This window comes from Ostrea edulis, chromosome 3 (assembly GCF_947568905.1).
Source record: "Ostrea edulis chromosome 3, xbOstEdul1.1, whole genome shotgun sequence".
Taxonomy (NCBI): domain Eukaryota; kingdom Metazoa; phylum Mollusca; class Bivalvia; order Ostreida; family Ostreidae; genus Ostrea; species Ostrea edulis.
The window spans coordinates 25159339-25177604 of record NC_079166.1 but is presented as its reverse complement, the minus strand read 5'-3'; the positions used below and the strand labels follow the sequence as shown (position 1 = coordinate 25177604).

At 34.2% G+C, this 18266-nt stretch overlaps 1 protein-coding gene across 13 annotated transcripts in view; it reads right to left on the bottom strand.

Annotated features, from left to right (window-relative positions):
• Positions 1-17546, bottom strand: part of LOC125675583 (titin-like) — a 39770-nt gene extending 22224 nt beyond the window's left edge. For 5 of the 13 annotated variants that reach the window (XM_048913325.2, XM_048913326.2, XM_056157671.1 and 2 more), the window contains exons 1-2: positions 13314-14087; positions 3659-3952 (exon numbers count right to left, since the gene is read on the bottom strand). In XM_048913325.2, coding sequence (XP_048769282.1) covers positions 3659-3952; positions 13314-13556 — 537 coding nt within the window. In that variant the 5' untranslated portion in view covers positions 13557-14087. Of the gene's footprint in view, positions 1-355; positions 1506-3658; positions 3953-13313; positions 14089-17210 lie in introns of those variants that run through there. The other 8 variants (XM_048913327.2, XM_056157670.1, XM_048913331.2 and 5 more) reach the window with 6 other exon arrangements.
• Positions 17547-18266: the final 720 nt, after the last annotated feature.

The window sequence follows — 18266 nt, the reverse complement described above, 5'->3', positions numbered from 1 at the left end:
TAAGTGTTTATTTATCACCATGGCAACAGCAACAGAATCATTTTCCTATTCTAAACTCAGTGAACGTGGTGTTACTGATGTTAAATAATATGCATCATCCACCATGCCATAAACACTTTGTTCCATATTTAAGTTTACCTCATGTTTTTTTTTAATTCATCAGTCAAAAAAAAAATCACATTGATATTAAAAAATTAGAAAATTCTACCGCATGCAAAGTCACCCAACTCCTCAAAGTAGAATTTCAATTATCTTTCTCAAACAGATATACTATTAGTTTTCTGTTTATATTTAATTTAAAAAAAAAAAGAAAGCTCAGATTTACATGCAAGCTAATATTTCAGTTTTGCCTTACCATTTCTGGAAGTTGAGTAGGGATATTGGAGAAACCCACTCCTTGAATTAATTCTTTTAGTCCCTCAAGGGAGAAAACCTCCCTGACTTTGGGAATCGTGTAAGTGACTGCAGCAGCGAGATTCGGAGAATCACTGTTAGATTTTTTCACCATATTATAGGAATTAGAAAATTCATGGCCGTTGTCGCCATCGCTGATTCGTGGAGTGTACATCTGCTGCCCACTGACTTGTATTCTATCCAACGGAAACGAGAAGACATTTTCCTTACTGGAAGTTGTTGCAACCTTTTTCTTGTTGGATGTTTTCTTTTTTGGCGTCAAATTAGGATCGGATGTCATCACGGGAAATTTCATTTTTGGAGCTGGCAGTGATTTTTCAACTTCCATAATCACTTTTCAAATTTTCATGCATCGCAATCAAGCACAAAGTGCAATCCAACAAAACTAAAAAACTGTTTTTATTTTGCTGTTGATTTCAATATGAAATGAAATCTAACCAAGCACCTATTTTTTCTCGTGATTTTAAAATGATTTCATGTTAGAAGTGAAAAAAAAAATTGATTAAAAAATATCTCTTTACATCCCTTTCCAACTGAATTAATCACGATCAAATTAATCAATAAGATTTACTTTGATATTTTTCCTCACAAATGGCATAAAATAAAAGACAGTCTCTCTCTGTAAATCACATAATCCTATGAACAGATCAGATTCACTGGCACTTTCAATTTTGAATTTAAAATCCGAAATTCAAACAATTGAAATTTTTCAATACCCCCTTTCAGAGCACATCTAAGATAATTCACATCGATTTTGATTGAGCACTTTTAGGAGAACTTTTCACTTATCATCTTGGTGAAAGATGTGCATTTCCTAGAGACCTCTGAGTGTAACATAAGTATAGAGAATTAAATTGTACACAAATCATGCCAGTTACCCCCAAGTCTCTATACCTTATGCTTGTTTCTGACTTTGTTCTCGCCCAGCGATTGTTTAAATTGTCCCATTTGTCTTCAGCGACAGGTATCTTGTTTATTTACAGCATGAAAGAAACATCTCAAATTTTTCCTAATCCTTGCGATTCTCTCATCCTCAATGAAGAAAAAAAAGATTGAGGAAAAAAATCTCAGTTATTCCAATACTACTAACAACCGTGGAATTACAAAGATGTATGTCGTCATTTGCGAATTGTTCTGTTCACACGCTTTCATCTTTTAGTATTTATTCCGTGCGCAAATAAAAGCTGTTGATTTTGTGGCCAGGAGCTACATATCTCAAAGCATGGGAAGAAATTTTGAAGTTCTCTTTTTTTCTGGTTCTTTTATTTGCTTGAATCATCAACTGTATGTGCCAACCAACGTCATGTGGCTAAAGTCTAATTTCCTTTCTTTTCATATTTTCACACAAAAGAAAGTTGATCATTTTATTGTCACCTGTTGAAGTGTTCATGGACCAATCTTGAAAAGTGACAGATTTTGCAATGATAAACATCATGCTAATGGTTTCCAATCTACACATAAATTAATGATCAAAAGTCAGGGCTTTCTCTTTTTATTTTCTATTTGTTCAGAGCTAACTTAAGTATCCTTTTAAAATTATGCAATTAACAATCTTTTGTGAAAAGTAAAAAGTGTCATTATTCGTTTAAATTTCCCACAAAGTAATTTAAACAAAACTTTGAATTCCTAGCTATCCCTTTGGAAATAAATTACTTTTGGAAATCCTTTTGCCCACACAGTATTGAATGCTGCAGAGATGTCATTTACTCTAAGATAATGAAAGTCTTGACAACAGCGTAGACAAGAAATTTAAATTTAATCAACGAAATGGGCAATTTTGGACAGTGTCTATGCAATACAAAGTAAAATTTATAAAACTTACAATAATTTATGTGAGAATAAATCATATGAAAGGAATTTCTATAATTTCATATAAAAAAAACATAACTTAATGCCAAGTGATCAAGAGATGGATTCAAGCAATATATGAAATCTATACATACGTTTACATAATTTATTGTTTGGGAAAGATCAATTTCTAAAGTGAAAATGGATGCAAGATTAAATAATGAATTTACATGTAAATGAAAAATCAATATTTATGTTTCAGAAAAAAGACATTAGTGAAAAACCAATGCACATATACTTGAATTATTATTTCCAGCTCGTAAATTCTCATTTGTTCAACCTCATAAAATATTTTTACTTGCACGGGTTTCTCTTCATTGGTTTTTCCTATTTGGGTAACACTTCACGTATATATACTAAATAGACAATTCTATTATTGACATAAAAAAAAAGTAGTATTGAAAAACAAACATAATCCTTCTGCATCCTGAGACCTTTATACAAAGACGTAACCTCATAATGATCTAGAAGAAATGAACATATCTTACTCTTAACAATCGTCAGAGAAATTTGCAGATGTAGTGAAACTAGCAAATATTTGAATACCATCATATTACATGTAATGGTATTGAAAGAAAACTCTTTTTTTTTTTTTGGTAAATGACAGAGACTTGATGAGAAAGGTTTTGTGTTCACCTGTTATAAGACACTCATCATACTTAATTGGAAAGTGTATCAAATTTCAATATCATTTCTCTCTGTATGACAAAGACCCCCCAAATTTTGGGCATTCTTTTGTGTTTGGGAACATTTTTGTCTGGCAGTAAATTACATGTCACAGAGAAAGTCTGCTGGTGTGTTACAGAATAACAGGCAGCTAGGCCCCACTCCACCTGTATTATGGGGAAACTATGCACTTGGTAAAGTAAATATTTGATGTTTATGAATATGAAAGAAGATTTCATTGCTGTTGTTTCTTAAAGCCTGAATCATTCTTCTATCTGTCAGACCTGTGTAAGCAAATTTCGCTTCTCTGAATTCTGACAGAGACCTTTTATTTATTTATTTTTTACCAAGCTTTCGCACCTGTGAGAAAATCAATGTGGTTTCCCTGAGATTCAAGCACAATATTTCTCACCATAAATACTTCATTAATCATGTTTCATTATACAGATCTCTACATCTATAACAAAATAAACTCCAGGTATTAACCAGATTAAAATTTCTGTAGGCATTTTACTTCTTATCTAATCAATCATTTCAAGTAGATTGCTTTTGTAAGGGAGATAACTCTTACTTAATCAGCTTTAAAACATTTCATGACAAACCATCATAAGAATCCCAATTATTTTCTTGATAAAATGATAAAGTTTTAGTCATTAATTATCATCCCCCCTAATAATCTGAAACTTTTCATTAAAGTTATAATTTTTAATGACTTTGAATTATTTGTTACCTGCTCTGGGATCCATTTATTCAGAGCGTCAATCCATTTCAGTCTTTCCTCCGAGTGCCTGGAACCTTCCCCAGAGCCAATGTCCTCATCATCCCCCCACGTCGAGTGATAGAGACCATGGTGGATGGAGGGTAGAGAGGGGTGAAGCTGGTCTTCGTGGATGAAGGGTCCCGCTGTTTTGGGCCGGTTCTCCATGATCGGGGAGTTGACCGGGAAATTATTCCCGTTGTGAGGGTAGAAGGACCTTGCTGAATAGTGGCCGGGAACAGGGCTGGTTCCTGATGCATAATGGCCCTGAAAATGAACATTATAACACATGTATAACTACTACTAGGGAATTTAAACTAGAGGTGTGCAACAGGAAGGGAGAAAATGTAATGGACCAGACAGGGATTCAAACCATGCAGGACCCCCTGAATCTCTAGTCAAGTGCTAGCTATTAACTGAGCTAACTGGCCACTGACGATCGAATCCATCTGTCCATTACAGGCCGGTGTAATGATATGGCAATTTAATTTATAGATCGGTGTGTATTATATACATATCATCAATACCATGTTGTGATACAGTCATTGTTGTAAAGTCCTAGAAATATATCTATCATTAATCTGGAATTTTTCTGATTGTGATACATTAATGAAGATGATGCTTTACAGGTATCAATCCTTATTATTCTGGTAATTTTCATTTGTCATTTTTATACAGTATATATATGAACTACATGTGAATGTAGTACCATGGTCTAACATAAATAATGCTATATATACATACATTGTACTACCACTAAAAAATAAACAATTCCAAGTTATAAAAACTGCATTGTGATACACATTATATCGCATGTATACATCATGATGCGTATCATATCGAGAGGTAACCTGCAATACTTAGACCTATATTCAAAATGTGCACACTTTATCAAACAACTCTATCAGCACAACTTTTGTCCAATGATAAAGGGAATATATTATCAATTATCAGAGACAAATTTCCAATATAGTATATATATATATATATATATACTGTATTAGAGATACAAATGACACAAGAACTTTTGTCAACTTCACTCAAATCTAGTCAAAAATGGGAATTTCTACATAAAGTAGTCATCTTTAAACAAATATCATAAACATAAATATATTATGTGGGCACTGGAGAAATCTACGGCATTAATGTGATTAAGGTTTGTTTAAAACTTTTCTCAGAAGAAAAACTCAGCTATAGTAACAGTGTATTTAAACAAACCATTATGATATATCAAAATACCAATAATGGTGGCAAAAAATGGTGACGTTGATGATGTCATAATTCCATTTCAACATCAACATACTAAGAATAACGACTTGTACCGTGATTCTTGAATTAAATTATTGACTAGGGTGTCAGATTAACTCAAAATTAAATTTCCCGAACATTTCACGCCTGTATGGTCAGGTTGGTATGCCATTAATTTCGTTTTTATCACAAATTTGCTGACATTTATTTTTCATAACAAAAGTCATACTAAGTTATTTAGATGTAATTATTGATTGCTAAATTTGCAAGTTCTCGCTAAATAAACTAGTTGATAGCAAATGTGCTTTGCCATTTCATTAATAAAAAATGATAAATCTATATGATTTAAAATAAATTTCAAAATGGGGCTACCAAAGTGACTTCTATGCAGACAAAAAGATCCAGCAGGGGCTTTGATTCTTTGATATTCAGAATTTGGCACTTATACAGCTTCATAAACCAAATGTTAAACATCAAATTCTGTCGATATTTACACTGTAGGAAAACTGAAACTTTCATAAAGTATACAAAACTGTTTGAACAATAAACCCTGAAGTATATACATTGTACATATTCAAGATAAATGTTACAAAGAAAAAAAATTTAAAGCAATTTTATCAAACATGATCAAGGGGCTTTCATCCTGCCACCTAATATAAGATTACTGGTGTGCAGCCATTCAGTAATTGTCATTCATTCCTTATGATAAGAAATTGAGAATAAGAAATTTTTGACCTTGATGATTGAGATGTTAAAAATCAAATGTGTTTGGTAAAAAAGGTCAATATCCACATGCATTATATACTTGAGAATAATGGTCCATTTACAAGCATTCACGATAAAACAGAATTTTAAAAATCAAAGAGGCTCATGGACCACAAAGCCCCCATGTCTCATATAGACTCTGAAACAGTCTCATAAGCTGGGACACTTAAAGCGGAAAACTTCTAAATCCTGATAAGGAAGGTCAGAGTTTAAACAACACTTTATATATTATAATTTATATATACATGTATACATACACACTACAAGTACTAAGCTTTGAGGTGTTTGAGAATAAGGTTTGTTTTACTTGTGTGGTAGCTAAGCATATGGACCATGGATATCGGCCTTGAAGTTCAGTGGTTATAGCACCTGACTAGTAATGCAGGGGTTCCAGGTTTGAATCCCGGTCCAGCCATAGATTTTCTACTCTCCTAATACTACAGTTAGTGCCGTTGAGCACCCCTGCACTGCAGGTTGTCCTGCCAGACGTAAAATTTAAGGAGGGAGGAATGTAGTAGTTAGGGTTATATGAACTGTGGAAAACAGCCTTGATAGATCACCTGACTAGTAAGGCAGGTGTCACGGGTTCAATTCTCCGGCCAGCCATAAATTTTCTCGACCTCTCCTATACTACAGTTATAGTGACATTGACAATGTACTGTGTAAAATTTAAGAAGGGAGGAATGTAGTAGTTAGGGCTATATGAGCTGTGCAAAACAGCCTTGATACCTTAGAGGTAAGATCACCTGACTAGTAATGCAGAGGTCACGGGTTCGATTCCCCGGCCAGCCACAAGTTTTCTCCTCTTCTATACTACAGTTGTTATGTTGAGGTTTTCCCCATTCAAGAATCTTTCATTCATAACGATTATATGTCACCATCTTTAAGTGAAATTAAAAATGTGAAAATTAATTACTAGAATGCCATGCAGACTATGATGGGCAAATGCCCACATTATCCCATGAAACAGGTGAGCTTAAAAGCATTTCCAATATTGGAACCTATCAATTCAGCCTATTTACATTGGAAAATGGATTGGCAATTCTTCAATATAATATGATTGACATTTCTTCAATATAATATTGAAATTTTGCTGCACATAGAAAATAAATAATTGCAGTTTTGTTAACCTTGCTGTAATTGAATGCTGTCTAGACTTCACATATAAATGAAACAGGCTGCAGTTTATGTCCTACCTGACAACTTTTGAAGAATGATAAGCTCCATTGTGGAAATGCAAGATGATATCAATGCATAAAAGAACGGAGTTAATTGGACCGTAAAGCTCACCTGGGACTCACAAATTCTGTAAATGCTAGTTTGGCTTTCAGTACTATAACCCAAGAGTTTACAGACGAAATGTTTTAAACTCAGAGTAGATATAAAGTAGCTTTAAAGTATTTTTTAAATAATAAGATGTGTTCATAATGAATAGATGCATGGAGAAAAAAAATGATTAAACAAAAATAATTTCATTTTTATAATCATTTGCAAACTAGTCGGCTTCAGAAATGAAAAAGGAGCATAATTGTCAAACTTTGAAGAATAACCACAATAACAATATTGTCAGTATAACCACAATAACAATAGTACAGTATAACCACAATAACAATATTGTCACACAGTATAACCACAATAACAATATTGTCACACAGTATCACCACAATAACAATAATGCCACGCAGTATAACCACAATAACAATATTGTTACACAGTATAACCACAATAACAATATTATCACACAGTATAACCACAATAACAATATTGTCACACAGTATCACCACAATAACAATATTGTCACACAGTATAACCACAATAACAATATTGTACAGTTAACCACAATAACAATATTGTCAGTATAACCACAATAACAATATTGTCACACAGTATAACCACAATAACAATATTATCACACAGTATAACCACAATAACAATATTGTCACACAGTATCACCACAATAACAATATTGTCACACAGTATAACCACAATAACAATATTGTTACACAGTATAACCACAATAACAATATTGTCACTCAGTATAACCACAATAACAATATTGTACAGTTAACCACAATAACAATATTGTCACACAGTATAACCACAATAACAATATTGTCACACAGTATAACCATAATAACAATATTGTCACACAGTATAACCACAATAACAATATTGTCACACAGTATAACCACAATAACAATATTGTCACACAGTATAACCACAATAACAATATTGTACAGTTAACCACAATAACAATATTGTCAGTATAACCACAATAACAATATTGTCACACAGTATAACCACAATAACAATATTATCACACAGTATAACCACAATAACAATATTGTCACACAGTATAACCACAATAACAATATTGTACAGTTAACCACAATAACAATATTGTCAGTATAACCACAATAACAATATTGTCACACAGTATAACCACAATAACAATATTGTCACACAGTATAACCACAATAACAATATTGTCACACAGTATCACCACAATAACAATAATGCCACGCAGTATAACCACAATAACAATATTGTCACACAGTATAACCACAATAATAATATTGTCACACAGTATAACCACAATAACAATATTATCACACAGTATAACCACAATAACAATATTGTCACACAGTATCACCACAATAACAATATTGTCACACAGTATAACCACAATAACAATATTGTACAGTTAACCACAATAACAATATTGTCAGTATAACCACAATAACAATATTGTCACACAGTATAACCACAATAACAATATTATCACACAGTATAACCACAATAACAATATTGTCACACAGTATCACCACAATAACAATATTGTCACACAGTATAACCACAATAACAATATTGTTACACAGTATAACCACAATAACAATATTGTCACACAGTATAACCACAATAACAATATTGTACAGTTAACCACAATAACAATATTGTCACACAGTATAACCACAATAACAATATTGTCACACAGTATAACCATAATAACAATATTGTCACACAGTATAACCACAATAACAATATTGTCACACAGTATAACCACAATAACAATATTGTCACACAGTATAACCACAATAACAATATTGTCACACAGTATAACCACAATAACAATATTGTCAGTATAACCATAATAATAATATTGTCACACAGTATAACCATAATAACAATATTGTCACACAGTATAACCACAATAACAATATTGTCACACAGTCTAACCACAATAACAATATTGTCACACAGTATAACCACAATAACAATATTGTCACACAGTTTAACCACAATAACAATATTGTCACACAGTATAACCACAATAACAATATTGTCACACAGTATAACCATAATAACAATATTGTCACACAGTATAACCACAATAACAATATTGTCACACAGTATAACCACAATAACAATATTGTCACACAGTATAACCACAATAACAATATTGTCAGTATAACCACAATAACAATATTGTCACACAGTATAACCACAATAACAATATTGTCAGTATAACCACAATAACAATATTGTCACACAGTATAACCACAATAACAATATTGTCAGTATAACCACAATAACAATATTTTCACACAGTTTAACCACAATAATAATATTGTCACAAAGTATCACCACAATAATAATATTGTCAGTATAACCACAAAAACAATATTGTCACACAGTATCACCATAATAACAATATTGTACAGTTAACCACAATAACAATATTATCACACAGTATAACCACAGTAACAATATTGTCACACAGTATAACCACAATAACAATATTGTTACACAGTATCACCACAATAACAATATTGTCACACAGTATAACCACAATAACAATATTGTACAGTTAACCACAATAACAATATTGTCAGTATAACCACAATAACAATATTGTCACACAGTATAACCACAATAACAATATTATCACACAGTATAACCACAAAAACAATATTGTCACACAGTATAACCACAATAACAATATTGTCACACAGTATAACCACAATAACAATATTGTACAGTTAACCACAATAACAATATTTTCACACAGTATAACCACAATAACAATATTGTCACTCAGTAAAACCACAATAACAATATTGTCAGTATAACCACAAAAACAATATTGTCACACAGTATAACCACAATAACAATATTGTCACATAGTATAACCACAATAACAATATTGTCACACAGTATAACCACAATAACAATATTGTCAGTATAACCACAATAACAATATTGTCAGTATAACCACAATAACAATATTGTCACACAGTCTAACCACAATAACAATATTGTCACACAGTATAACCACAATAACAATATTGTCACACAGTATAACCACAATAACAATATTGTACAGTTAACCACAATAACAATATTGTCATGCAGTATAACCACAAAAACAATATTGTCACACAGTATCAACACAATAACAATATTGTCACACAGTATAACCACAAAAACAATATTGTCACACAGTATAACCACAATAACAATATTACATAGTACAACCACAATAATAAACTGTCATTATATTATGTAGAGTCAGTTTTGAGGGATTACAGAGATTTTAAGAATCAAGCTCTTCTTAGTCATTTTCTTATTAAAAAACTGAATGCCTAAGGGTTAGTGTTGTGTTATAACAATTGTGTTATACAGATAAACAATCCAATCAATATAGGCAAGGTTTTAATGTCTTCCCAATTGTGGTATCTTCATGACTTTAGACTACTAGCAGAACAGCAATAATGTGTTAGCTAATCAGATTTAGAACCTGTCTTATTGGATTATTGAAAGAACATTGAAAGTTACACCAACACATGGCATGCAGCCACTCATGAAAATACACCAGTCAATTGGAGGTCATGACTGCCATGTTTTCTGAAATTGCTCTGAAAAGTAATATTTTTGCAGGAGCAATCTGTTGTAGATTTGACTGCTCTAGTGAAGATATTAAATCTTTTCTGGTGATCAGCTAAACAGAGATGCATAAGGTTTAGAAATGAAAACATTTTCTACAGGCTCCTTAGCATTGCTGGGTGTTGGCCTTCATTTTTAAATGGACAAACAAACAATGTCAAGTATTGCTCAGGTAAATCTCTTGGTTCCTGTAGTGAACCTATTAGATATCCAAACAGATTCTGTGTAAGGATTATGTTATGTAACCCATCCCCACCCACAAAATATATGTTTTATATTCACACAGGCTCTATGCAATCAGTGATGATCCTTTTGACCAAATGCCAAGAAAAGTGAAAGTGTGGCCTACACTTTTTAATACTGTGGATTTAGATTTCAATCACATTATGTGAATTCTGCAGTTGTTCCTTTAAACTTTACAAAAGCGACATGGGGTCTTTCTGAAAAGAATACATCTTATTTGTCAAAGGTCCTCATGTTTACTTGAGATTTAAATGTTTGTACTCAAAATAATTCTATTCCATGTATGCATTGAGCAGTTGAAAGTTATTGCAATTTACACCCAAGAATCAATTGAAAACATAAATATCTACGGATTAATATCAATGGTTTACATTTCCGAAGAAAATCAATTCTCTTTCTGATTCAGTGCCCACAAAATCAATTAAAATTTTCCCACTGCGTTAACTTAAATTTGATTCACTTCATCAGGAATTTTTAAGGCTGTCATCTCAATTAAAGTTATATAGAAAACCTTCGAAATGAGATTCTAAATGTATGGTGATTGACTTTGATAACCTTCTCAGTATATTTGAATTTTCTCAACTCAGAGGCTAGACTTCAGAAAGTAAAAATGTATAGATCGAGCTTCAGAGTCCTGAAAATGATTTCATTTATGTGTGCAAAATTGTAAGAACATTTAAAAATTTTAAAAATCAGGCTTTCTTTTACTTCAAGACAAAGTTCATGTAAATTGAAATGGTATTGCCAGAGAGAAAGATGGATGAATGGGTTGAGGGCAACAGAAACACCAAATATGTGAGAGGACATTTTCACATAAAGCCAGCAATCTGAGCGTATATCTTAACTGTAAAGTATTTCCCCCACTATTTAAGTTTTTCTCACAATTCTTGTTTAGTCAAGGTTAGGCAAAACCCAGGGAGAGATGGGGATGGAAGAGAAAGAGGGGTAGAGAAAAATGGAGAAAAAGAAAGAGGGGCAAAAAAAGAGAGAGATGAATATATAAAGAAATACAGAGGGAGAGAGAAGGGGAGTGGTATATATGTACATAGGGAGAAAGAGATGGGGAGGGAGAAAGAAGGAGAGAGAAAAAGATGGGGAGGAAGAAAGAAGGAGAGAGAAAGTGATGGGAGAGGGAGAAAGAAGGAGAGAGGGAAAGAGATGGGGAGGGAGAAAGGAGAGAAAGATAGAGGAGGGAGAAAGGAGGAGAGAGAGAAAGATAGGGAGAGGGAGAAAGAAGGAGAGAGAGAAAGATAGGGAGAGGGAGAAAGAAGGAGAGAGAGAAAGAGATGGGAGAGGGAGAAAAAAGGAGATAGAAAGATAAGGGAGGGAGAAAGAAGGAGAGAGAGAAAGAGATGGGGAGGGAGAAAGAAGGAGAGAGAGAAAGAGATGGGGAGGGAGAAAGGAAAGAGAGAAAGAGATGGGGAGGGATAAATAAGGAGAGAGAAAGATAGGGGAGAGGGAGAAAGAAGAGAAAGAAAGAGATGGGGAGGGAGAAAGAAGGAGAGAAAGATAGGGAGAGGGAGAAAGAAGGAGAAAAAGAGATGGGAGAGGGAAAAAGGAGAGAGAATGATAGGGGAGGGAGAAAGAAGGAGAGAGAAATATAGGGGAGAGGAAGAAAGGAGAGAGAAAGAGATAGGGGGAGAAAGGAGAGAGAGAAAGATAGGGGAGAGGGAGAAAGAAGGAGAGATAAAGATAGGGGAGAGGGAGAAAGAAGGAGAGGGAGAAAGAGGTGGGGAGGGAAAAAGAAGGAGAGAAAGAGATGGGGAGGGAGAAAGAAGGAGAGAAAGAGATGGGAGAGGGAAAAGGGAGAGAGAAAGATAGGGGAGAAGGAGAAAGATAGGGGAGGGAGAAAGAAGGAGAGAGAGAAAGATGGGGGAGAGGGAAAAAGATAGGGGAAAGGAGAGAGAAAGAGATGGGAGAGGGAGAAAGAAGGAGAGAAAGATAGGGGAGGGAGAGAGAAAGAGATGAGGGGAGGGAGAGAGAAAGAGATGGGGGAGGGAGAAAGAAGGAGAGAAAGATAGGGGAGGGAGAAAGGAGAGAGAGAAAGAGATGGGAGAGGGAGAAAGGAGAGAAAGATAGGGAAGGGAGAGAGAAAGAGATGGGAGGGAGAAAGAAGGAGAGAGAAAACTCAGTGGTCTTTTAAAATCACCTGATGGGTGAAACTATGCAGGTTCACAGCAGGGATCTAATGACTCTCCTCCCTAATAACTGTAAACCCATGATTTATTCACTCATTCAGAACATGGCATGTAATGCTGATTTGACCATACGTCGTCTTTTACATACAAGGAACGTGTCCTTCACTTTCATAATTTGTCCAATCTATTTTGTAGAAAACAGCAGGATTATTCACACACACACACCTACTCCTTTACAGATCTAGATACGAAACAGTATCAAAGTATAAATCAAATTACTTCATACTTACTGAATTTTTGGTGGGACTAGAAATTCTAGAATCGTACAAGGTGCGTAAATATTCGTAATACGACACATTATATCCAATGGGTAAGCTGACGTTGACGATCTCCGTGAACGTGGGTGACGTCACGCCGTTAGTCGCACGTGAGTTAGCGGACCGACACTGATAGCGGTATGGTGTCACTTTCTCATCCCTGTTCGAATCGTATGTTATTTCACACAGGGTGGGTGCAACGCTGAAATATGCCATTTCAGCAAAATGAAGAGGAAAAAGGTCTTCACAGAATCGAAATCCTAGGAAAATTCCATGATTGAATTACTCTTTTTCCAACTATTTCACATTACGTAACATTATTGTACGCGCATCCGCGCGGTATTCCTAATAGAGACTAGAACTTTTGGAAACTAGACATCGCTAAATAAATATTGGCACTTTGAGATCTATGTAAATGAAACCTGATCAATGTTAGAAAGTTTCACAGACTTCTTGCAAAGTAATAATCCGTTTATAACGGAAAGAACTTAGAGCGAGTATTCGCGCCGCAGAAAGAAAAAAAAAATCCATTGCTCAACACAACGCATTGAAAAGAAATGTTTAAAATACGTCGCTTAGGCAGAATAAATCCGTTTTAGTTGTGTACTCGTTGATAATAATAATTACGTGTGATCAATATGGATGTGCCATATTTTACAACGATATGACGAGAATATTGGGGATCAATATACTTTCTTGTTTGAGAGTTTTATGGACAGTTTGTGAATACTCCTCCACCCCAGACTTAATAAACTAATCGAGTATATCATAAAAGTTTGCGTGACTTTTTTTCAATTTAAAAAGGGAATTCTTATACATACAATGAAATTGAATTGTGAGGTAAAGTTTTAGTGCTTAATCAAGTGAAATCCCTTTGGAAACACGAGTCAATATCATACTCCTTTATATTGATTCGGAGCTCTCTTTAAACAAAGAAGGGACATTTTATTAAACACTTGAATGTGTTTTTATTTCAGTCAACAGTTGGGTAATTTAATTCAAACATGATGGATGTTCCGAAGAGCCGGCTCTCTAAAAATGAAAAATTGCAAGGCAACCGGGTGATGAACTCTACCACGAAACCCATTTATGTGTGTCAATACCCACTCCTGTATGTCGAGATGTCGTGCTGAAGTCCATATACATGTATAGTATGTTTTCCCCAGTGGCGGATCCAAAACATTTTTTTAATGAAGGGGTTGCAAGTACCCAAACCCCCCAAATGTGCGTGTGTGTGCGCGCGCGCGAGTGTGTTAAATTGAAAACACCCCAAATGGTAAAAGAATTACCATTTTGTTAAAAGTATTCAACCAAATGAATTTTAAGGTGAAACTCACCCACCCCTTTGTCTGACCCGCCAACTACAATATCTAAGGACTTTCAGTGCCCTCCGCGTTAGATCAGTAGCAATCAGTAAAATAAAAGCCTTACTTTTTCTTACATAAAAAAGAGGTCATCCCAATAAAAGTTACAGTAATTCAAGAAATCAAAAGATTTTGTCATTTATTTCTCCGAGAGTGGAAGAAATTATTGCTTCTTTTATCATTCGTATTTTTTTTTATAAACAATAGACCACGATTTACCTACATTTGAAATTTTTAGGGGGGTCGGGTGCCCCCCCCCCCCCCCTTAAATCCGCTACTGGTGATGTGTAAGTACAAGTGCCCCGTGTTATATAATGCACGGAACTTGTGTATTGTGAAATTAACCTGATACCAGTGGTGTATGCCGGATTATAAAGGAATGTACCTACAAAGCTGTTTAGCGTTTTAATCCAGTGGAAATAAAAATAAATTATGTAAGTTTGCGCAGTATTAATTTTGATTAATGCGTATTGATTGTGTCTTACAATTCAAGAGCCGTCTCGAAACACATTAATTGTGTCAAGTGCGCATATTCAATTTGTTTTATCATAAAAATAAGGAAGTTTAATTGCGAAGTATACGCATGTCAAAATAAAAAAATTTACAAATCAATGTGTTGATCTAGCCTCGGGCCGCAGGGGCCGGGTGTGTCTTAATAACTTCATATGGACTATTAATATCCATCCACTCAGAGGACGATAATTGATTTATGATATACAATGTACATGTAATACAAACAGGGACTGGGGTGGGGGTGAGTGGAGCATTTTAAAATAGTCCAATGTATATGCATCAATATGGTACACGCGCGTCCTTTTTTTAGTATTGCTACACGTGTTAAGTAGAGGACATCTTGATTGATATAAGGAAGATCAGAAATGTCTCGATCTTGCAGTGTGATGTTTCTAATTAACTATTACTAATTAAATGCTCCTTTAATTCTACATGTCTATACTTAATATAATCCACATGAAACTTCCTGAACATTATGTTAATGTCTTTCAATGATCAAGATAATTGCATGATTCATATTCTCCTCGAAAATCAAAAATTGCTATTACATGTACGATATTTATATACTTGAGGAATGGAAGAAACTAGTTAAGTATATACACTCTATGGTATTTTGTGATGTTTGTGATTTTTTTTTTATTATACTACTACTTGCGTGGATTTTCCTATACCTATCTCTAATACACACACACACACACACACACACACACATGCGCGTGTGTGACTATATCCAGCGTAAGACTGATCTTGACGCTCGACTAGAACAGACTTTCCTATTGCCACATATTATACCAGATAATTTTGATATTGAGACGTTTTGTTTGTTAAATTATCAGCTTTTGTAAGTCCCGACAATTTGACAATCCACTGTTCGTGTTGTTGGTAACTTTCAATAGTGCTTTTTACATCCTTATTTATTTGACCTCATATCTACTATTAGATCAGACACGATAGAGAGAGAGAGGGGGGGGGGATATATGCTCAGTCAATTCCAATACAAGTTATGGAATAATACATGGAAAACTAATGTTTATCTTACATATTATCATGTCTAGGACTCAGTAACGAAGGTTACATGTGAGAAAAATCTCGAAAAATATACCATACTTTGACCTACTGTAAAAACAAATCTGTCATGATACTTAACTTGAAACAATTTGAGGTGAGTGTTCAACAGATATTTACCATTAATAAACTCATGTTACCATATATATTTTGAATGGTCGATAAACCATGATTTTGAAACCCTCAATTGCACGCTTTTATTGACTTTGGGTGATAAATCAGCACAGTTTTTAAATGATTTAAAAGAATAAAATCCAAAATGATCACACAATAATCGACTACCAGTTCCTGCCTGTACGCTCGCTTTTCGGCTCTTCAGGCATTATTTGAACGTTTCATGGCTATACAGTTACCGTGTGACTGCAGAGTGTAAGGTGAAAGTACTAGCAGGAACTGATCGTTAATCATTATGTGATAATTCTGGATTTTATTCTTTTGAATTATACAGTATATATATATATATATATATATATAGATAGATAGATAGATAGATAGATAGATAGATAGATAGATAGAAAATCAGAATGATACATTCCATAAAAAAAAACAATCATTTACTGTTAGCGCTTTCACCTTACAGCTCTTCATGGTCCATCAGACAGTTCAAATATATGCATTGGTATATTTGAACTGCCTGATGAACCATGTAGACATGGAGAAAGCGCTAGCAGTAAATGATTGTTTTTTATGGAATGTGTCATTCTGATTTTCAATATTTATATTTACAAATTTGCCGAATCAACTTCTAATGTATATATATATATATATATATATAGAGAGAGAGAGAGAGAGAGAGAGAGAGAGAGAGAGAGAGAGAGGGGGGGGAGATACACCTTTGCAGTATACATGTATATTCTAAAGTATAAGCACTATGCAATATTCAAAAGTTGTTGTTCGGGTTTCCCTGAATTTTAATCAGTTTACTTACCTTTCTGTCAAAATTACCAAAGCTGTGGTTCCTTGCTTCCACTAGCCATACGTGGTTCCTCCACGCGGTAGTGGTCATGACGGACGTACAATTCCACAAATATAAAAGACAATCCTAACGGTCACCAAAAACGAGTTCCGTGGCACCGTCCTGGTACGGTCACCAAAAACGAGTTCCGTGGCACCGTCCTGGTATGGTTAAAGTTTTTTTTTATCGATGTAATTTCAGACATGGTGTGTCATTTTCATATATACAAGGATAAGCAGGCCATTTAGGAAAAGAAGAAAATATGTAAAATACGCTTTCCCTTTAAAATTATTGAATATAATAATTACGCTCAATTACTGATATAGAGGATAATTCCGGTATCTTGTTAAAATTCCTCCCATGAAGTGTATGTACAGAACACATAAGAAGAATAGCATATTATTTGGGGGGTAATAGAATCAGACCTATTCATTACGGAATATGCGTTATCTTTGACATGAGATTTATTAGATATTTGCTCTAAGATACATTTGTAATCCGTTACACAAACGAGAGAAAAGTCAGCTTTACTAAGGGTTGTCAAGAATTTTAAATCTATTAAGCCGCCCCAGAACAGGTTTGTAGAATTCAGCGAGAAAGAGGACATTTCTTTGGTGTGATTGAAGTGAAATTATAATGCTTGTTGACATCTTTATTTGGAAAGCGATACGCTGTTATCTCTGAAGGCTGTCATTAAAACACGAGTAATCGACCCTAATCGTGTCTTCATATCTGAACAAACAGGAGAAAACGTCTCAATGATATTTATGTATTTTCTGTGGAGTTTTCTCTTTAATTCTTTTCTTTTGGGGTGGGTGTGCGGGTGGGTTGCAGAATTTTATTTACAAGTAGAGTGTATGTTTCAACAAAAGATTACCGTTAAGCCTGTCATTAGGACATACCCCCCTCTTAATAGCTGTAAAAGAAAGACGGAAAAATCCCTCTCTTATCTGGTTAAAGCAGAACAAGTTTTCTTTTGCGGGGGGTGTCACTAGCTCCTAATAATTTTTTTTCTTTTAAATATTAAAA